Consider the following 21,761-nt stretch of genomic DNA (forward strand, 5'->3'; position numbering starts at 1 on the left):
TAATTTATCCGGTGAGATCTTAATATGAGAAGTTTGGACAGTGGTGATGCCCGCTGCTGACCAAGTTAAAACCATGGGTGTTTAATGTTTGGCTGTTTAAACAGACAACCACTTCTTTCAGTTCAAAATTGTGTTATAAGATCAGCCAAAAAAGAGGGCGAGACAAAAACTACAGATGTTGCTGGTTCATTATTTAGTGCAGTGAATGGTAGAACTCCGCCACTGGAAATCCTTGTTCACAATAAGCGGTGCTCTGTGAGGGGTCCTAACAGTTCGACTAAAACTTTCAGCCTGTTTGTATTTATCTTCTCAGTAGTGACTAAAACAAAACACCGTACCAGACCTGGATATTTAACAGTGAATGTTGATCTAGGAAGTCTTGGTTAGGTAGAATATTTATGTTTGAAGTTTGAGGATCTATTGTCAAACTGAACACATTATTGTTCTACAGCTCTTAAACATCCTCCTACAGAAGGTGTGTAACCTGTTTAGATATCACTTTTTAAAGAGACTGTCACACATGTTCTCAGTCATTGGCTTTGGTTTGGTCTCTATCACTACATGAGAAAATAATCTCTGTTTTAAAATGCCATGTGGGTAGCCATTATAGAGAAGAGGACCAATTGTAGTGGTGGAAAAATGCAAAAAGAAAACATAACTTAAGTCTGACCGGCAGCAGATCTGTTGTAACTTTGCCACCTGATAACTGTGAACATCAGTGTTAACTTTGAGCCCTAAATGTTCCAGGTACAGATGCAGACATGTCACAAGAACTCACTTTCCAGCAGCCTTTCTTCGCTTTTCTTCCCGCCTCATTATTAGATGGTGGAAATATATTTTATATCATGTGTTTGGTATTTGGGTCCAAAGAAATCAATTTTGAAACCTAATGTATAATTTTTAATTCAACTTTCTCTGAATTGGGCTGTTTTATCCAGTCCTCTATCTGAGGTTTATTGAGGCCTATGTCCCGACGCACCAGACTTACCTTTAAAAAGGTGTTTCATTAACACTCCTAAAAGTCCAGCGTTTGCATTACTTCCCCTTTTAATAATCCTTTACTCCTTTATTCCATTTTAAGAGATTTAATATTTCACTGGCTTCTGAATTTACATTTGATGTGAGCGGTTATCAGAGGCTGGTATGGATTGAATGGTGGCCATAAAGAGAGCTGATGTCCTCAGTGGTTCAATTCTGGAAAACTTGGAAAAGGTCAGTAACTTTTTTTACTTTCATTACTTTAATCAAAGTGAAGTGAAGAATGTTTGAGGAACTTCCTGAAAAGGTTAAAACCTACTGATGCTTGATCTATCTTGTATTTTTTTTGTAATTTAAAGTAAGTATATGATTATTAGCCTTTAGTGATAGATCCTTAATATTTGCAAAGAACTAAGATCCCTCTGCTCCTCAGGTGTACTAGCACCTGAACAGACAACACTAGAGGCAGTTTTTTCTACCTCAGTTGGTGCATCTTTAAACAAGCCAGTAGTTGACAACTTTTATAGATCAGAGGCACTTGTTTGTGGTGGTATTTTTTGGATTGCAACAATATATTTTGTAAATATTGCATTAAAGGATCTTCACAGGTTAGAGCAGGGGTGTCAAACTCATTTCAGTTCAGAGGCCACATTCAGCCCAATTTGATCTCAAGTGGGCCGGAGCAGTAAAATCATAACATAATAACCTATAAATAACAAAAACTCCAAATGTTTCCCTTAGTTTTAGTGCAAAGAAGTACAAGTACATTCTGACATGTTTTACTGTGGGTAAAGATGGTTACTTCAATGTGAATGAGAATCTTGCCTCATTAAATAGCTGTAACACCTGCTCAGAAGTGTTCTTGAAAATGCACCTCAAAGAATAATTTTAGTCTTTGTGAACAGTATTACAGTTCAATTTTATTCTCTTTTTAGTAACAATTAATAGAAAATTAATCCACCATTTGCCTGTTCCCCTAAATAGAAAAAACAGTTTAAGAATAGATAATGAATGAAAACAAAAGCATGTATTTACCTATTTTATACAGTCTATGGTATTTACAGTAAAACAAAGGCAAATAATATATTGTACAAAACATTAGGGGATTTGATACAAAGAGAAATACTTACATTGATACAAGTCTAATTTTGTCACTTCTTTTCAATTTAAAGCTGCAGTTGGTAGGATTGGGGGAAAAAAACTGTTCCTATTTCGTACTGTGTTTCACAAAAAAGTCATAACACTCATCAAAGGCCATCAATAAATGAGGTATTTTGAGAAATTGGCGAGATCTCTGTATATTTCTATGCCTCTGTCTCCAGCAATCTATAAATTCCAATCGCTCCCGTCAGCTCTGACCAATCAAAGTCACTCTCCCAATTGGTCCTTCTACATCGTCCTGATTGAGCATGCACTATGATCTGTTTGTGGGCAGGGCTTACAGGGTTGACATTCACAACTTCCCACTGAACTGTTGTTTATTCCAGGACTACCAACAGCAGCTTTAATGCCAACTGTTTTATTTTTTATTTTAGCTTATTCTTTCAAGATTATTTGTAATTTTTTTGTCGCATGAGGGATTTGTAAATTATGGTTCTGAATAAATAAAGCAATGTATATCACAAAAAAGGTAACTGCATTGATGATTGTATCGACATTTTCAGCTCATGTTGCGTGAAATATTGTAAAGGGTTTCTTTCCTCTTACTTTCCTACTTTTTTAGTGCAATCCAGGTCTTCATTAGCTGTTCCCCGCTCAGAATCACTGCCCCCACAGCGCTACAGTGGAGAGCTATTACTGGGTTACTGTAGCCGGCTCCTCTCCCTGCTGCCTGTCAGTCATTGCTCAGGATCACTGTAGCCCTTCCATGCTGCCTGTCAGTCAAAGCACGGGGGTAAAACTGTCTCCTTTCTGACGTCACTAGAAGTTGTGTTGACAGCTAGCACAGATACCCCGATGCTAGTTGGTCTTGCGTCAAGGCAAATCCCTCACCGACAGACACTGATGGTTTTCCCCGTCCGTTGGCCATCTTTCATTCATGTGGAGTTTACTACAAGTGTGAGACATGCAGGACAGGTTTAGTGATCTAGGTTTTGCCCAGCAAATACACGGTTTGAATTTTGTGCCGAGAAAAAATGGTACATACCGAGGAAACGACACATCTCTCAGCGACTTCTCAGGTGGGCTAATGTTTGGAGGCTCGTAAGCTATGTTGTTCATTTCTGTTGCTCAAATTATGTCAACTTTTTAAACCTGGACACTTTCCCCCGTAGTGTTTTATTTTCACCACCATGAGAATCAAAGAAAGACGTGTTTATGATCAAATGTGTCTCCTAACCGTCAGAGGAGTTCTGTAAGGCTTGTTTCAGTTAGCTTCGTGCAGGGACATCAGTGAAGCTAACGTTAGCTAGCTCACTTCCTGCTTCATCTAAACGAGTGTTTTCCCAGCAATGTGAGATACTAAAACATAAGGAGACAATATCAAACCAGGTTTGACACAAAGGATGAGATTAGTGTAATTTTGTTAAGGCTGTGTTTGATGATCAACGACTGAGTACTCTCGGAAGGTGTTAAATGTCTGTTGTTTGTAATCGGGATAAAGGGAACGAGTTAATCCAGTCTTTGATCGATAAAACGTCCTAAAGCTTTACTTTCTGCCATTACATTACGTTATAGCTTTGTCAGTGGAAAAACTACAGATTAGTGTTTGATGTTATATAAGATCCAGTGTGACACAACAGCACCAACAGATGAATATAATTCATTTTAATAGCACTGCTCTCTATACTCTGACTCTGTAACTTGCTGTTGCTTCACTTTGTCTGCTTTGAATTTTTCCTACATTGTACGAATTGATACAAGTATACCATCTAGAAATTAATCCTGTAACTCTGATACAATATCTTTCTGACAAAAAGATCAGCTACAGAAGGTTATAAAGTAAACTTAATGACAAAGAATCGTCCAAAGATGTTACATTTAAAGTTCATGTGAGGAACTTTCTATTTGGGTTGATGTTGGTACCCACTGTAGACAAAGTGATACCTCTGACCTCTTTGCTGATCTTCTCCTGCAATTTCAGTCTGTTTCGTTACCAGCTAAACTCTCCTCCCAGGAGCTTTTATCAACATCTGTAGAATATAGCATCTACAAATTATACTGTTACTATATTTATAGCTTGTGGTTTCACAGCTTCTAAATGAGACATTCTGCACGTTAAATGTTTACAGTAGAGAAACAGAGGACCCTCCAGACAAGTTTCAGTCTGGCGTACTGACACAGGTGTTGATTGAGCCTGACTTTGAAATCAGTATTTAAGTTTACATTTTCTTTTGTCTGCTTAGATTAAATGAACACTTTTTTTTTTTTTTTTTACATAAATATATTGCAGAAGATGATTGAGGGGTATGTTTAGAAACTTTTCCACATTTGTTCTGCACAGTGCAATTGCTCAGTCGATTTTACTTGAGTTACCGGTCTCTGTGACAGAGTAAAACAGCTGATCAGACGATGGTTAACACTGGAAGTTGTTAACCTTGTCCCAAAGACGGTTGCAAATTAAAAAAAAAAAGTTTATGGTTTTAAGAAAGCAAACTTCAAAGTATCTTTGCAGAGTAATATCAAAATAATAGTATCCCACCTTTGCACTGATTTAGCAGCTTTTTAATGTTCAATCAGTGCAGAAGTCAGAAGGGAAGGATTGGTTTCTTTGAGTGGAGATTTCATGACTGTAGGAACTATAGTGATGGACGAGTCACTGCATTTTGATGCTTCTCAAACAGCAAAGTGAGTCAGTTACCCCTGTATGGAAGCATTTGACTTCTTTTTGTATTTACATGAAGCTTTTCAAACTATGGAACTGTACTTGATGTGTAACTGTGTTGTTGTGTGTTTGTCCAGAGATGTGGTATGGAGTGTTTCTGTGGGCGGCCGTCTCCTCTCTGGTCTTCCACCTACCTGCTGCTCTGCTCTCCCTTGCTACACTGCGACAGCACAAGATGGCTCGCTTCATGCCCCTTGCCATCCTACTAATGGGCATTGTTGGACCAATCTTTGGGGGAGTCCTGACCAGTAAGTCTTGTGCAAATCATGTTTACTTTCTAAGTTCCCCAAGTATGGGGTGTGTGCCAAGACCAAGGCCAATCCAATACTTATGATCTTACTTACTGATCTATATGACACGGTTAAATGATGGAAGATGGTTCATTCAAAGATCAGTGTTTGTGAGGAGGCTGTTCAATAAACTAGGGAACAAATAACAGTAATCTTGCTAATAAATGTGTCTGCTACAATCTCATCTGCTGCTTCAAAACCATCTTAGTGGTTCTGTCCCTTTCTCTTGGGCTCCAGCTCATTAACCTCTGTAGTCATCATTCAGATTATAAATCCTAAATATGAAGCTTCTAAGATATAACTTAGTCCACTTGATATGTAACGTAGATCCTTCTTATTATAATAATTTTCCAGGAACTGCATACAAAGGCGTTTTTCGACTGCAGGAACTCTACCCCGGAACTAGGGACTTTACCCCTGAACTATGTGCGTTTCGACCGGAGGAACCAGGGTCTAAATTTAGTTCAGGGGTAGATAATCTCTCCACTGAAAAGCCCCTGCTTGGGGGGTAGTACTTTTTAAAGGTCCTGGGACTTTCGCTTGAACGTAACGGTGTTTGTGAAGTTTACACAGTTGTTGAAACACAGAGGGAGTTCCATACAGAGGGGAATGCATACTAGTTTAGTTTTTTTATTAAGATATAAAAATCAAAATATTATTACATTTTTTTTTCTCTCCATACGTCACTGGCCTGATTCGCACAATCAGGACTTCAGCTCGCGGTCGAAACGCAGACAACAATGGGGGCACAGGAACCTTTTAGTTCCGGGGGAAAGTAGTTCTGGGGGCTAAAAGACCCCAGAACTCTTGGTCGAAATGCACCTCAACTGAATGACTGCAAATCTTTTTCCACAATCAGTCCAAGCTGCTGCTTAATGCTGATGTGTTTAACCCTCTCTCTTCAGGTGCAGCCATAGCAGGAGTGTACAAAGCAGCGGGGAAGAAGATGATCTCTCTGGAGGCTCTTGTATTCGGTGTCGGACAGTCGTTTTGTGTCCTGGTCATCTCCTTCCTCAGGGTACTTGCCACCCTTTAGCAGCACGGAGGCCAGCCTGTCTGGCTCAGATCCTGCCAGCTCAGTCTGACAGCAGTTGCACCTTCTCCCGAACATGACCTGAGTTTATCATGGTAACAAGACTTGATTCCTGTCAAACCCTGGGAAAGATGGAAACCAGTCAGGCCAGGACATGATGTCATTTCCAACTCATGGATGAGGACCAGACAAGACTTTTCACACTTGTTGTGTAAGCAGCACTAAGCCTTCTGACATTATGATGTCCACTGCAGGACAGCACAATGCTGCGTTCACATCACTGCTTAAAACGATGTCCTCAGTTGATTCCAAAGTGAAGAAAAAACGTGAATAGTCATGATTTAATAACGTTCCCTGATGTGAAGGCAGCAGGACGCTGTGGTTACAGGTTAGCAGCAGGATGACACTAACCTTTCTCAGGGGATCTGTGTGTTTGTGTGTTTTTGTCTCTGTCACTGATGGTTCGACTCCATGCAATGACTGCAGAGAGACAGAAAACAGGAGGATGATGGTTTTATGCAAGAATCTGGCTGTTTCCCTTGGAGGCCTTAATTTCTATTTTCTAACTTCCAAAGTGGTTTTTATCTTCAGGGCTGTCTCTTGCTGCTCTTTTTGTTCTTCCTCGTTTTTTTTAGTTCAAATGAGTTAAAGTCCAACTGCCTGTGTGTTTTTTTTAAAATTCCAAATTAGTTTGAAGCACCTGAAACACGTTCCCTTCAAGCTTTATGAGGACACGACTAAGGAGGGGTTTGCAGACGTAGATGTAGGTTTTAGAGAACGTTTTATGTTTTCTTTCTCATCTCTTGTTTGTTTCTGAGCAGATCAGAGGATTGAACACTGGGCATCAATGTGCTACGATTACTGAACAAACCCAAATACGGGAACCTTTGATTTTTTTAAAAATCTCTATGAATGATAGTTTGTTTTACTGATGTGTCATGATGTGACATTTGTATATATTCTAAATTATTTCCAGGTCTTTGTAGCTTTTTTATCTTTAAGACCAAACATGAACTTCTTTTTGATTTTTCTGCGCACAATGTGGAAACAATGTTTGAACAGAAGTGCACTCCCTCATTGTTTTTATGGGCTCATCAAATTCTTCAGTCTTCTCTGGCTGAATTAGTTTAGTTGCTTTTGGTGATTGACAAGTGCTTTTAATTAGTTTCTGATGGGAAACTTGCATATATATATTTTTAAATGTTAAAACTCCTTATTGTTTGCAGGAGTCACCATTAAGTTTTGATTTTATTTCTTTTTAACTTTGACACGGTAAAAAGCTGCCTCGGTTTCATTACAAACAACATGAAATAATTCTGCCATCAGCCTGACATGATTCAGCTCCATTCACGCTGGTTTTTGTTCGGACAGTTTCCTCTTTATTGTCAGAGTTAGATCCACTTTCAGGAGGTCCAGGGGCAGCAGTAAGCTCTGAAACCCAGGATTCCCCAAGTTTTGAGCTTAAATATTACCCCTGTCACTCTAATATCACAAGAAGTCAAATTAAAAAGGTGACACAAAGTTCTTTAACAAGAAGGGGCTTTGAATTTAGATTGAATTAAAATCAGCCTCTATACTTGAAATGAGATCCCTGTATTTTTACTACTTACATGTTTAATATTTTGGGGTCTATCAGGTACAACAATTTTTGAAAGGCTCAATTCAATTCGAAGGCTTAAGTTTGCAGCACCTTAATTTGGTCTAATGACAGCAAAGTAATACCTGTAATCTGCCCAATTAGCCACTGAAACAAAGTGCTTGTTTTCAGCACCGACACTCTTGGTATCCGAAAGCAGAGCAGAAAGGATCCCAACAGAAACAAGGCTTTTAATTCTTTTTAAATCAGACAAAGCTGCACTCTCTTTTTAAAGCTACAGGACTGAGGACACAGGTTGATTGTCTCCCCTGCTTCCATCAGTGAGAGTTTTTTTCTGTCAGTGTTTATTTCATAAATGCTGTGTTAATCAGAGCCTTTGTATATTGGTTAATTTGTTTGTATTGTGTGACTTTAAGCAAACACAATATTTATGTCATCTATCCAATCAGCTGGGGACCAACAACTCCTGCTCTCTCAGCCCAAATCCTTGCTTCTTGCTGAAGCATTATACTGGAGACATTTTAGACACATTTTTTCTACCTAAAAGACATTTTAACTCAAAATATATCTGGGCCAAGCTTTTCCTATCTACCACACATTTTAATGCTGAATTGAGCGTTAATAACTTTTCTTGGAGTTTTTTTTAAAATTTGGTTTCTACCCGACATTCCAACTACAATATTTTCCTTTATGTTTCTCCCTCCACTGTAATACTCACACACTATGATAGTGCCCCAACATGACCAGATATGCCTGCAACCCTGAATGCATTGAAGTCTCTTTATCACCCTCTGAGCTGCAGCTTCATCTTCATTCATTTGTCAGTGAAACCAGTTTCCTGGAAGCTGGTGGGCCAGTAAATGTTAAATGTGTTAATATTCACAGCACACATGTAATCTGAACTCACTGTTTTTTTCCTCATAATCCCTGTGAAGAATTTATCTAACCCTCCAAACCAAAGATGGCTTGAATTCTTCTTTGTGTACTCCACAAGCTACACTTCAGTTGTGTAACATCTATAGCAATTCTCTCTAAAGCGTTTGTAAATATGCAACAAATCTGATCGAAGCTTGAATGTCCAGTTGTAGGCTTAGATGAAGACGGGAATTAAAATGTATACAAAGAGGGAAGGTCACGTTCATACTGTAATGAGTTGACTTTGATGAGAGCGTACACAGATTGTAAACAAAGTGTACACAAGTTCGGCACCCACTCCTTGTAGACACATTTTAACTGTGAGTCGACTTTTGAAGCCTCCAGATATAATCCCTCACCAAACTACTGCATCCAATCAAAACCAGAGCTCTCTGGATTAATCGATTTATTGTTTGGGCTTTAAAGTGGTTAGAGATGTTGAGAGGTGTTTTGAAAAAATACGTCAGCAGAGAAATTATTATCTAATAAATCAAATCTTACAGATTACCAGAATAGTTCACAATGAATATAAAGCTTGCTCACTAGCGGATGAATCATTGGAGCTTTAATGTCAGTGAACATTTCAGTTTTCTTCAGTGTAAAAATTCAGTGTGTGGCATTGCACTGTGCATATATGTTGTGAGGTGTACTTATTTAAGCAGACATAAATGAAAGTATACATATATGTTTGATGATGCGGTGGAAAATCAGCATCTCATTGAATTGCAGTCTGGCTGTCGCTGAAACAAATGAGCCTTGTTTGGATGAACTGTTGTCGAGCCCTCAGCCTTGCTTTTATGCTGTACAATTTGGAGAATGTTTATTTTTTTATGGTTGTGTAATTTCACTGTTTGTGTGTGCTCTCTGGTTCTGGTACAGCAGCACTTACTTTTAACACCTTGGCATTGATTATTTATTTGTTTAATTTTTTAATCCATGTGTTAATTTAACTAATTTAGCCCTGATACACAGTTGAAAACAAAACGATTAGATTTCTGAGCTTTCAGCACTTTTATTTCTTTGACTTTGTGGAATCAGTTCATTACCCTGGCCCTTGTTAAAAACGATTAAATCATTCCCATGTTCTTGGGTAATCATTGGGTATTATTTCTTAATTGTATTTGTTAGAGACACCTTTAAATGCTTAAACACACAGACTGGACTGTTCAGGACAAACCCTTTACATGGGATTGTATTGTGTTCTTGGAGCCACTGAGCAGATTAGTGTTAACTGTAGTTACGTGTTGATTCACAAAAATGCTAATCTGAACTAAAAAAAAGAGTAAAGGTTAAGGAAAGTAGCTGCACGTGCCTGCTACGGTGAAATCCAGCAGTTCAGTTGAATTAGTTTTCTAAAGTTAAGCTTGAGTGGACTTACTTGTTAATGATTGACCCAAATGAGATACTGTTTTGAGAGGTGTAAACAACCAAACTAATCAAACTGTTTCTACAATTTGGACATTTGTAGAGATGATCTCCATAGATTTTGAAATACAACTAGATCATAACGGGAAAAGTCGTTCTTACAAATTTAACTTTCTATCACAAACAGGATTTTTCATGAGAATTTGCATCAGTTTTACATTTCTGTCTATTTCTCAGGCAGAAATGAGCCTTCATTTATGACCAGTACAAACATCGGTCTGATTTCAATGCAGACATGTCAGATTTATTATCCTCTCTGGTGGACTGCCACACAAGCAGCAGGCAAAGTAAATATCAGTAGAAACCCAAATGTCAAGGTGATCAGATGATCTGCTGTAACAGAACCGTTTGGTTTGGTCCAACGTTCCTGGACTGATTTTGTTTATTTTTCATGGTTAAAAATCATTTAAATGTTGATTTTAACAGAGTAAATTAAGTGCCAATGGTTAATATTTTCATGGAATAAAAATGTTTCAACTATACCGAGGTGTCTTCTTCATGATTTTTGTTGTCCTCTAGTGGTGGTCAGTGGGAGCTTAAACAATACTGCATGCATGAAGTAACAATATGTGAAAGCATCATCCTTTAGTAATGAAAAATGAACATGCATTTTCAGAGTTGTACTAGCTTTGGGAATAAACAGTCAAATGAATATGTGAACATCTCACGAGATAGAAAGCTGCTTATGAGAAAGCTGTGTTTATTTAAACAATGAAATCGATATAGATTTTTTAAAACACACTGAAAACAATGTTTAATATTTTGCACATCACCCATGTAAAGAGATATTTTATTTTCAGAAAACTGTACAAAATGTCAAAGCTTTACAAGTGCCATGTGATTTATTTATTTATTTATACTACATTATACTGTTCCTCCATTCAGGGAAACTTTTTGACATTCCTTTATAAAAAAAAATGAGATGGGCACAGAAAATGTTTAAGTATTGAAAAGTTTGAGTTTTAGGGCTGCTGGTTGAGCAAGCGGTTTAAGGGGGGGCCCATATACAGAGGCTATAGTCCTTGTCCCAGTGGTCGCTCGTTCAATTCATGGCCGCAACCCTTTGCTGCTTGACCTTCCATTCTCTCTGCTCCAGACATTTCCTGTCTCTCCTTAGCTGCAAAAATGGCCCAAAAATAACTTAAATAAATATTGAGTTTTACTCATCAGAAGGCTGTGGAAGCGTAAGTATCCAGTTATGTTGGAAATGTTTTGAGAAACTTTCACAAATGTGTCCTCTGAGATACAAATTGTGTACTCAAGTTGTAAAACATAACAGATAATGGTACTAAAAAATAAGAAAACTTAAGTCCCACCAACACGCACATAATGCACTTGTCAAGAATAGAGAGCACTGGATGCTGCAGATAAAGTCCTGGGTCCATGCAAGAGAAGAAGTTCTTACTGAAAGTTCAGGGAGTTTGGGGTGGACTTTGTAGTGCTGAGCATCTCTGATTACACAGCTGAAGACTCCTCAAACTCGTTATTCAGAAGAGTCTTTCACACATTGGTTGACTAGTTTTCCTTATCTTCACAGTCCCTTGACCTTGAGGTGGACATGCAGACAGCAATGGGCTGGTGGAACCTTTTAAAAAGGGTTCGCTGTGACTAAAAGTCTCAGGTCTGTTGGTAGAGAAGCAGCTTTAGCTGGAAACTGATGACAGACGTGAAAAAAGAGTAAATAAATGTAAAGTGTCAAATTTCTTTGCTCATGTAGTTATTTTCATACTGTTTGAAGTGATTTTTGTTGTGTTTATATTCCCTCAAACCTTGTTTTGGCAGGAAGCTACACACTGCCTGAGTCCCCAACACACCACAGTATGAGGAATGACAGAGCGAGCAGAGCGGTCCCCAGCAGGTCTCCAAGGGCTGTGAGGTAAGGTATTGAATAACTGTCCGGGTCTTTACCCCTCCGCCACAGAAAGTGCACCATGCAGTCAGCTATAAGCAGCAGGGAGGAGACCTGAGAGAGACACAGGACAGGAGTGATAGAGATGAACAGTGTTGGAGTCTGGAGAGATTAAATGACCACACCTCTGATTCACCTGAATCAGACAAGCAGACAGGAAGGTGACAATGAAGAGAGGACTGGGCAGAGTGTGGCCTCCTTTTATCAGGTGGATGGCGTATATAAAGACCAGCTGACCAGGTATGACCAAGAGAAGCAAAACCTGAGCTGACCGATGGTTTGCTCCTGCAATGGCAGAAAAAAATTGAAGATTATTGTGTGTGTGTGTGTGTGTGTGTGTGTGTGTGTGTGTGTGTGTGTGTGTGTGTGTGTGTGTGTGTGTGTGTGTGTGTGTGTGTGTGTGTGTGTGTGTGTGTGTGTGTGTGTAACTTTTGATCTTTACCTGTACCAAAGAAAGTTCGACAAGGGTTGTAGCAGCTCGGACGGTCCTCGGGAACCTCTCTAGGAGGGTAATTTAAATGCAAACTGGTGGAGATACGACTGGATTGTATGGAGACCAGGTTTCCTCCTATACCTGAACAGGAAAGAAACGATGAGGGAAGGCTGGATTAAAAAAAACTATTACTAGAAGAGGAAACTATACTTTAAAATGTGATTTTAAAGATTTTAATGTATAAATGCAATATCGAACTAAAACTTTGAGCTGGAAGCTTTTGTGTAATAGTTTTTCTAGTCACACAAGCATGTTGATATCAGCTCAGTATTTGAAGGCTTAAGTACGTTCTGCATCAAAGGAAATCATTGAGACATTACAGACTTTAAGTTTTTTCCATGACTTCATCGATATGAAACCTGAAAAAACCTTAAAGCAGAGGAAGAGAAGATGAAAAGGACAACCTACCATTGATGACAGGAGCATAAACTATGATTCCTGCCAGGTTTGGATCAGACATGGTCTTATCCAGAATAAGGCCGCCAATACTAGAACACAGAAAACCAAAAACGAGCTCTTAAAAATATCACAATAAACAGAACAATCTGTAAAAATAAAAAATAAACTTATTTCTGAGATGACAGAGAATTCTAAAAGCTCCAGCTCAAATAAAAAGAGACTCTATTAAACATTGTTTATTCTACATAATTTATTGATGGCAAAATTAATTAACACATCCTGCAACTACTTTAAATACACTCTTGCATGAATCTAGTATTACTTGCTTCATAAACTCGGCTGATAAAAATACAACCCCAATTCAAAAAAAGATTTGTTGCAGTATAAAATGTTAATTAGACAGAATTTGGTTTACAAATCCTTTAAACCCCATAGTTAATTGAAATATAGAAAAGCCAACATATCAATCATGTTTAGTATATGGTTCCTTCTTTGCATGCTGCAGTTTTAACTTGCTTTGGTGGATGCAGTGACAAAACTGTGATCACAGACAGTGGTTTTTGGAACTGATTTTGAGCACATGCAGTGATTTCCACTGCAGAGTCATATCTGTTTTCAATGCAGTGCCACCTGAGGGCAATATAACAGCCATCCAGTATTGGTTGTTACCCTTGTCTTTTCTCATAGAGATAAATCTTTATTGATATTTTGTAATGTAGATGCAATTTTAGATTGAAAAACATTCAACATTCCTTTCTTAGTATTGTATTGGGGTTGTTATTTGCCAACTGTAAGCGATCCATTTGTTCAGCTAGCCAATCCACGTGTGACAGACTGTGAACAAGTGAGTGTTGGTGAGCACCTGCTGATGATCATGGCTGTAATGATGGGTTCCCAGCCTGTGCGGAGCAGGATGAGACTGGCTGAATGTTTGGAGGCGATGATCACCCAGAGAGGAATCAAACACAGTAATAACAGATCCGCCAGGTACAGCACATAGGGATACATGTCTGCCAAGAGAACAGATGTGATTTATGTAGTTATTTTCAAACAGCAAATCAGTCTTAAACTATATTATCGTCCTCATATTTATGTATGTATAACTTCTTTATCTTCTCTAGTACCATCCTAGGACGATAAGCAATATTAAACCAGACCTTCTTGTTGTCCTCATTTCTGTCTTTACCTATGAAGGAGAAGAACCACTGACTGAAGCAGGCCAGCAGAGCGAGAGTGATGAGGTCCCCAAAGCTGGCTGCCATGGGTGTGGCCACGTTGTCAGGGTTGATCCCCATCCGCTTGGAGCCAAAAATCACTCCCACCATAATAATACCTGGAGAGTGGGAACAACAAGGTGAAGCACTTACTCTAGGATGTAGCGTGGGTTTGAGTCCTGAGGGTATTTAATCATTTGATAATAAATTAGAAACTTGTGAACTGTTTAACTTAAACCTTACCTTGATGCCAACCTGAATTACCCCTAACTTTTTCTCTAAGTATATAAGCGTGCTTTCTTACTTAATACCTGCCTCTGTTAAATACTTGAATCTGATTGGTCGAAAACCCATCTAAACAGCGATTAATCAAATAACAAGAGCAATCACATACTTGATCACCCAATTCATATTAAATCAATCTAGGGAAAGAAGATCTGGCACATATCACCTCTGCCTGTTGACATTGTGGCAAAACATTTCGTTTCTGTTTGAGGCTGGTCTTGAGAGTCACAAAATAGTTACCGGGCACAGATGTCAGAGCAGCTTGAGGAGCTGCAGGGCCCCAATCATCTCTGATAGGAAAAAGTGGAGCAGGATCCTGTTGTCTGTGACAAGACTCCTCTGCTTCAGGGCCTTTCTCACCCTGCTGAATTCTAATTTGCATTCACTATACATTATTCCTTACATATTATGTATGTGTGATACACCTAATCTTTTTACACTCATGAAAAGCTTTAAGAAGGTGGTTCAAGGTGCCTTCATGATGTGCTGTTACCTTGTAGCAGTGAAGCCATGAAGGCGGTAGAAACACTGCTTGAACACAAGAGCATAATGTGATTTAAGGGCATCTTTCCCTCTGCCATCCAGCCCAACAAAGTCGCCATCAGAGAGGCTAACAGACCGAGCACTGTGGCCTGTAGCTGATGTAAGAAAAATAAAGCACCATGAAATATTTCTAAAAAGCATACAGAAAAACAGATGATGATACAGAAATGGTTCACTAGAAGATTACATTTCATTTTAAATAAGTTGCTTTCAAACAAGTACCTGTTTGAGCGCCAAGTTCCCAACAATCAACATCCACATCTCTTTGGTGGACCCCATTTTTCCTGAATTCACCTGAAACCATCAAATACACATTAACTCCAAGCTTCCCATGGTCTAATTCATACCAAATATCAGAAAAGCTTTCAGAAGTACTGATGACAATGTTGCACATTTGTGTTGAAGCTAGTTTCTCACACTGTTAACATACTCACATATTATGTACACAAACCTTCAATGTCATGGTAGAAAAATGTATGGATCCTCAAATTCAACAACGATTGTTAATTTTCATAGCATTGGAGAAATTTGCTATTATTAATGGCTTTTGGACTAAAAAAAGAGTTCTATGGCATTTTTTTAAATACATGTATCATAATTATGGTGAATCAATAATCATTATACCCTCCCCCTTTTAGAAAAAACAGCATCTTAAATAATATAATGTTGGCCTGTTGTACTGTTTTGTCTCTGCAGGATATTGCATCGCAAGTTCATCTGCAGCTGCATTGTTCACAGGTCTGTGAGGAGTTTCACACAGAGACAGAGGCCCCTGGTGTAAGAGAGCAAAAATATTATTCTGAGAAAGAGGTTGTAGGTACCCTGTGAACAAGCTTTGTAATATTCACTCTCACCCCATGTCAACTCAGCTTCCCAACTCGGTCAACATTTTTTCATTCATTCAATTTATTCATTAAACTATACATAGATCACTGACCAGAGGTCACTTTGTGTGTACATCGTGTGTGTGTGTGTGGGTGGGTGTGTGTGTGTGTGTGTGTGTGTGTTTGTTTGTTTGTTTGTTTGTGTGAGTAATAACAACACACTCACTGCAGTTGACAGTCTTGAGGCTAGAGTCATTTCTAGGTTGCCCTTCATGCCTAGCACAGCAGGGACCAGGATGAAGAGCTCTGTGACTTCCTGGAACACGTCCCAATTCTGACATGAAAACATACACACAAATACAAACTTCAATTTCATTCACCACCAAAACCAACACCACAAACTCATACAATGTCATCTTTGTTTTCTGTCCAGGTGATTTGCTCTTGTAGTTATAACAAAAGACAATGACAGTTAAATGACCTTTGGTCTATTTGTAATTTTTACATCATCAACATACTTGCCAAACCCCATCCTCAGGATGGCATCCTGTCCTGACAGAGTTCCTGTCCTCTTTTCACCTTTGTACACCACATCCTAAAAATGTCTGTCTCAATTTTCCTCTTCGTGTGGTACCAACCAAAAGCTTCTGTGAGGAAATAATTTGGATGTGTTTTATAGCTAGCTAAAAACTCTTAAAATTATTTTTAATTTGATCTCTTTCTCCTCGTTTTACATTTAACAAGTCAGAGATAGGAGATTTTTCTTCAAGTAGTCACAAATCACCCTCTACTTATCTTTTTACTTCCTGACAAATGAGAGTGTTTTTGGACTACCTTCTAGTGTTCTGGAGGGATGTAAATTGATGAGAACTTATTAGTTCAACCAAACTCTGAGCTGCATTTTTGTCTTGCTCAGTCTTTATTTCTTCACCTGAACAACATCTAGCAGCATCCCAGCAGAGACCGTCCCAAGGCCGGACAGCAGAAATGGCACCAGGATCTGCAGCACCATGGAGCAGACTGTCTCTGTTGGTGCATCCGATCCACAAGCAGCATTTGACCTTGTGGATGCACTGAGTCTCGATCTGCCATAGAGTTTATCTGGCAGCAGATAGTCCGTCTCTGTGTACTCCTGTGGCTCCAAATGGGGACTGGTTTCAGCTGGTGAAATATTCCCATCAGAGCTGAGATGAGCTCCACAGTGTTGAGATAAGGACTGATTGGATCCATACTCTTTTCTATTGCCTCTGCTGGCTGATCCATTGGGGTGTAGGTGCTCATCTTGTGAGCCTGGGACCATCATGGTTAAAAGTTTGGATTTGGCAGGATGTGTTTCCTGCTGCTCCTGAGAAACAGCTGCACCTGCATCGGTCAGAGAAAGATTACCTCAGTTACATTTTCTATGGAGCGTGTTCCTATACATACAGTGGATAGCGAAAGTCTACACACCCTTGATAAAAAGCCAGGTTTTGTGATGTAAAAAAAAATGAGACCAAGATAAATCATGTCAGAACTTTTTCCACCTTTAATGTGACCTATAACATGAAGAATTCAATTGAAAAAAAAGAAATCTTTTGGGGGAAATAAAACATTTAAAAATTAAATAATATGGTTACATAAGTGTACACACCATCTTATAACTGGGGATGTGGCTGTGTTCAGAATAAACCAATCACATTCAAACTCATGACACAACGTAGTCAGTATCCACCTGTCATAATTTAAAGTGACTTTGATTAATCCCAATAAAGGTCAGCTGTTCTAGGAGGATTTTCATGACATTTCCTCAGTTGCATCTTACAGCAAAATCCACGGTCCACAGAGAGCTTCCAAAGCAGCAAAGGGATCTCATTGTTGAAAGGTATCAGTCAGGAGAAGGGTACAAATAAATGTCCAAGGCATTAGATATGTTACAATGTTACAATGTCATTTACCGGACGCTTTTATCCAAAGCAACGTACATACGAGATATACCATGGAACACAGTGAGGACAGTCATCATCAAGTGGAGAAAATATGGCACAACAGTGACATTCAGAGAATTGGACATCCCTCCAAAACTGATGAAAAGACAAGAAGAAAACTGTTCAGGGAGGCTTCCAAAAGGCCTACAGCAACATTAAAGGAGCTGCAGGGATTTCTGACTAGTACTGGCTGTGTACTACATGTGACAACATCTCTCTTATTCTTCATATGTTTCGGCTATGGGTAGGGTGGCAAGATGGAAGCTGTTTCTTCTGAAGAAAAACATCCAAGCCGGGCAACATTTTTCAAAAACATACATGAAGTCTCCCAAAAGCATGTGGCAAATGTTTTATGGTCTGATGAAACCAAGGTTGAACTTTTTGGCCATAATTTCAAGAAGTTTGTTTGTCATAAAAACAACACTGCACATAAAGAACACCATACCCACAGAGAAGCATGGTGGGGGCAGCATCATGCTTTGGGGAGGTTTTACTTCATCTGGAACCATCTGGCCTTAGTCAAGGTGAAGGGAAATATGAACAGTTACAAAAACCCGTCAGTTTTGGCACAAAACCTCAAGGCCTCCGTTGGAAAGCTGAAGATGGTGAGGACAACAAACCAAAGCATACATCCAAATCAACAAAAGCATGGCTTCACCAGAAGAAGATTAAAGTTTTAGAAAGGCCCAGCCTGAGCCCAGACCTGAATCCAGTTGAATATCTGTGGGGGGATCTGAAGAGGGCTGTGCACAGGAGATGCCCTCACTATCTGATGGATTTGGAGCTTTTTTTGTAAAGAAGAATGGGCAAATATTGCCACGTCAAGATGTGCCATGCTAATAGACTCCTACAAAAAAAACCAGAGTGCTGTAATGAAATCAAAAGGTGCTTCAAACAATTATTAGTTGAAGGGTGTGTACAATTATGCAACCACATTTTTTTAATTTTTATTTTTTTTTATTCTTCCCCCTAAAAGATTTTCTTTTTCACTTTAAAGGTGGAAAAAGTTCTGACATAATTTATCTTGGTCTCCATTTTTTACATCACAAAATCTGGCACTTTAACAAGGGTGTGTAGAATTTTGATATCCACTGTATATAAATGATTATAGTACACTTCATAGAGTCTAAAGTAGTATACCAACACACCAAAAGATGTCCAAACTTATAGCTTTCTTTACTTTTTTCCTGGGCTATCGTCTGCATAAAACCCCACTGAAGTAACATTTCAAAGGTCAGCATTTCTTTAGGGTTTGTTAGAAGTCTTGAGATATTATATGTCTTATGTTTTCTCCCCGGGATAAATAAAGTATTTTTCTGATTCTGATTCTGAAGTTACTCCCATGAGAAATGAAGTGTTTGTGTTTGGTATGTATGGAGCCTGGCTCGTCCGAGTCATCTGATGCCTCAGATTGCTACATTATCATTCTTCATGCCTGATTCCCATCAGCAACACTGAGGCTGCGTTGTCTGACCGAGACAATGACCCTCATTTAAGATTCCTAAGAGATGATCAGGTACTTAAGTGAAGTCAGCAAGACTCTGCACAAAATGTCTAAATTATTTTTGAATACAAGCTGTTATATTTGGTGCATAATCCAAGATGTGTCTATACTATAGTATATAAAAAAATTCAAAACAGCTTTATGGAAAGTAATTTATTTTTTATATGAACTACAGTCTGAGCTGTGTGTAATTTAACACTTGGTATCAGAAATGTTGATGGTTCTACACATTATTAAATTGTGATTAGTATTCAGAGTGATGATTGAATACGCATCCTCAAATCCTCAAACCTTCAAACCCTCATGATAGTCAGAAAAGTTGAAGTACCATATTGACTAGAGTAAAAAACACATCACATAAAGCTAAGTCTTAAATGTAAACATAATAATTTTCTCTAAAGCTGAAAGATGCACCAGATTATCTAAAGCAGAGCATGGTAAGCTGAACAAACAGTTCATAATACAAATAATCAAATTCTCTAACTTCATAGTCATAGAGTGGAATCAAAATACATCTCCAGAGGGAGTTTCAACTCGTTTCAGTTAGTTTGCAATGCCTAGTTTCTCTCTGTCTCTGTTTCTCCAACATCTCTACACAAATGCTACAACCAGTGTCATTAATTTATATACACATACAAATGTGATATTTTCAGCAACAATTCTTAATCTGTTCTAAACTCGACAAATAAAAAAGTGCCTTACCCTTGTTATGAAAGCATAAGAGAGGTACTGGCGTTTTTTCTCACACTCCACCGCCAACCGTGACTCTTCCTCGAAGCTTCTGTCGTCCTCTGAATGGTGAGCTGAGTCTCCACTGTGACATTACTTAACACTGCAAAACACACACACACACACACACACACACACACACACACACACACACACACACACACACACACACACACACACACACACACACACACACACACACACAGCCCTCCCAACCTCTATCATGTCTTGTGCGTGCATATTCAAACACAGAGACAGCCTGCATGTAGCCTGAATCAGACAGACAGCAGGATACGCTCACATATTTGACACCTTTTTGGTAACAGCAGCCGACTGCTGCTCACTGTATTACTGTCAATTAGTTGTTATTGTCACTCTTGTCTAACAAGGTGTTTGTTTTTATATTTAATGGCATATACCAGAGTACTTATGGGCCTATACTTGTTGCAGCACTAGTGCCAAAATGAGGCTATTTTGGAGATAAATATGAGGAATCAAACAGAAAAACAAGTAATAATCAGAAAAAGTATTACTGCTGTGAGTGTTTGTGCATTAAAAAGTAAAATATGGAAAAAATGTGGGTTATTATATGAAGTTGAGAATCAACTATACAAACTATTAGGACACAGTGGCTTTGTGTGTCTTGCCCAGCACACCAGATTATGGTGGTGGAGGTGAGGTTGGATTCAATTATAGGGATGTAGAGCACCATCAGCCATCTTCACATAGAGCAAGAGATGCTTCATTAGTTTGATTTTAAAGCCCAAATAGAACAAAATGTTCCATATAAAAACCTCAATCATCATTAACAGGTTCAAACACATTACGTTGAAAAAGCCTGCTCACAGTCATTTTTCTAATGTTTCAAAAATAAATGTGTGCATTTAATTTGTTTACTTCATGACTCCTTTCATACACATACACTTGAGAACATATGTTGCTGCAAATATACACTTAAGGCCAATAACGTAAGAGAAAGCTGTGGTTACCCAACTTCAGAAAGGTGATCACACATGTGCTAATGACGTTGTTCTGGGTGTGTTAGTGCTGGAAGGTGCAAGTAGTTTTTATAGAAAACAAATACATGATGTAATCATCTTGTTATGCGCTTTAAACACATGCTCCAGATTGAATAAGATCACATCACACTTTAACGTTTTACCTAAAATACTAAAAACCAACTGGGCCTGCACATTTGGAAGGTTGAACTTGAACCCTTTATGATGTTTTTTTTAATTTGTGAAATATCAGACTTTTCAGTAAGTAAAAGGACTCCTGAGTGATAACTTAAATCACAGAGAGTGGTGAGTGTGCTATTTCCTCTATAATGTCTTAGCAGCACTGATCTCCAAGTTGTTAAGACTGCAACCAGGTCATCAAATTGTCCATATCTCAGATGTAGTTCTACCAGATATGAGCCCTGTCGTTTCTTGACCGCCCATGATGTGTAGCTGCAGAAGGAATCTTCTTGACACTGGCTTGCTTGCATAGCAATATGTTTATTACAAGAATCAAAACCAGTATTGAACAAGCACCTGGAATGCTTGGGAGAACAGCTCTGCAAATCTGCTGACTCCCAGAAGGCTGTTGTTGACCAACACCCTTTATGGGTCTGAGAGCCAGTGACAGCCTACTACAGAGCGCAAACTTATCTTAACATCTGGTCGTTTATTATACTGTCCTTCAGCTCTGCTGACTTAAGGGTCACCAAAACGTGTCCCTGCAAGTCACAAACAGACTGTAAATAAGGTCACAAAACAGGAGAGGGGTCTCTATCTAAATGTCCCTGAGAGTCTGAAACAACATAGATTTCTCCTTGACTTGTTTTATGTCAGA

General features: G+C 38.7%; 2 protein-coding genes and 1 long non-coding RNA gene across 5 annotated transcripts; 2 read left to right on the forward strand and 1 right to left on the reverse strand.

Moving 5' to 3' along the window:
- The first annotated feature begins 2,884 nt into the window (after positions 1 to 2,884).
- On the forward strand, positions 2,885 to 10,543 carry tmem170a (transmembrane protein 170A). Its single transcript, XM_034685664.1, has 3 exons — positions 2,885 to 3,158; positions 4,879 to 5,049; positions 5,997 to 10,543. The coding sequence occupies exons 1-3, from the start codon at positions 3,044 to 3,046 to the stop codon at positions 6,125 to 6,127; spliced, it is 417 nt and encodes a 138-aa protein (XP_034541555.1). The 5' UTR covers positions 2,885 to 3,043; the 3' UTR covers positions 6,128 to 10,543.
- Positions 10,544 to 10,744: 201 nt separating this feature from the next.
- slc41a2a (solute carrier family 41 member 2a) lies at positions 10,745 to 20,020 on the reverse strand. Of its 2 annotated transcripts, none has more exons than XM_034685663.1 (12): positions 19,899 to 20,020; positions 16,660 to 17,090; positions 15,955 to 16,062; positions 15,127 to 15,198; positions 14,855 to 14,999; positions 14,049 to 14,195; positions 13,725 to 13,872; positions 12,872 to 12,951; positions 12,413 to 12,544; positions 12,107 to 12,255; positions 11,831 to 12,024; positions 10,745 to 11,715 (listed from the first exon to the last, which is right to left on the reverse strand). In XM_034685663.1, exons 2-11 carry the CDS (start codon positions 17,029 to 17,031, stop codon positions 11,848 to 11,850), a joined length of 1,530 nt encoding a protein of 509 aa, XP_034541554.1. In that variant the 5' UTR covers positions 17,032 to 17,090; positions 19,899 to 20,020; the 3' UTR covers positions 10,745 to 11,715; positions 11,831 to 11,847. The 2 variants fall into 2 exon arrangements, with proteins under 2 accessions (XP_034541554.1, XP_034541552.1); XM_034685661.1 differs by having other exon boundaries at positions 10,745 to 11,684; positions 19,899 to 20,011.
- Positions 11,607 to 15,822, forward strand: LOC117814377. 2 transcript variants are annotated; one of them, XR_004631568.1, is made up of 6 exons: positions 11,607 to 11,748; positions 11,844 to 11,937; positions 12,116 to 12,210; positions 13,696 to 13,849; positions 14,057 to 14,216; positions 15,601 to 15,822. It is a non-coding gene; the product is annotated as an uncharacterized LOC117814377 (long non-coding RNA). The 2 variants fall into 2 exon arrangements; XR_004631567.1 differs by having other exon boundaries at positions 11,844 to 12,210.
- Positions 20,021 to 21,761: the final 1,741 nt, after the last annotated feature.

This window comes from Notolabrus celidotus, chromosome 6 (genome assembly GCF_009762535.1).
Source record: "Notolabrus celidotus isolate fNotCel1 chromosome 6, fNotCel1.pri, whole genome shotgun sequence".
Lineage (NCBI taxonomy): Eukaryota > Metazoa > Chordata > Actinopteri > Labriformes > Labridae > Notolabrus > Notolabrus celidotus.

Excerpts from the sequence above, each read along its gene's own strand:
- tmem170a (XM_034685664.1), top strand. The coding sequence starts at position 3,044 with ATGCAGGACAGGTTTAGTGATCTAGGTTTTGCCCAGCAAATACACGGT. Across the intron at positions 3,159-4,878 it reads ATCTCTCAGCGACTTCTCAG|AGATGTGGTATGGAGTGTTT; the intron begins GTGGGCTAATGT and ends GTGTTTGTCCAG. Across the intron at positions 5,050-5,996 it reads CTTTGGGGGAGTCCTGACCA|GTGCAGCCATAGCAGGAGTG; the intron begins GTAAGTCTTGTG and ends CTCTCTCTTCAG.
- slc41a2a (XM_034685663.1), bottom strand. The coding sequence starts at position 17,031 with ATGATGGTCCCAGGCTCACAAGATGAGCACCTACACCCCAATGGATCA. Across the intron at positions 13,873-14,048 it reads GTGGTTCTTCTCCTTCATAG|ACATGTATCCCTATGTGCTG; the intron begins GTAAAGACAGAA and ends TTCTCTTGGCAG. Across the intron at positions 12,025-12,106 it reads TGTCTGCTTGTCTGATTCAG|GTCTCCTCCCTGCTGCTTAT; the intron begins GTGAATCAGAGG and ends TGTCTCTCTCAG.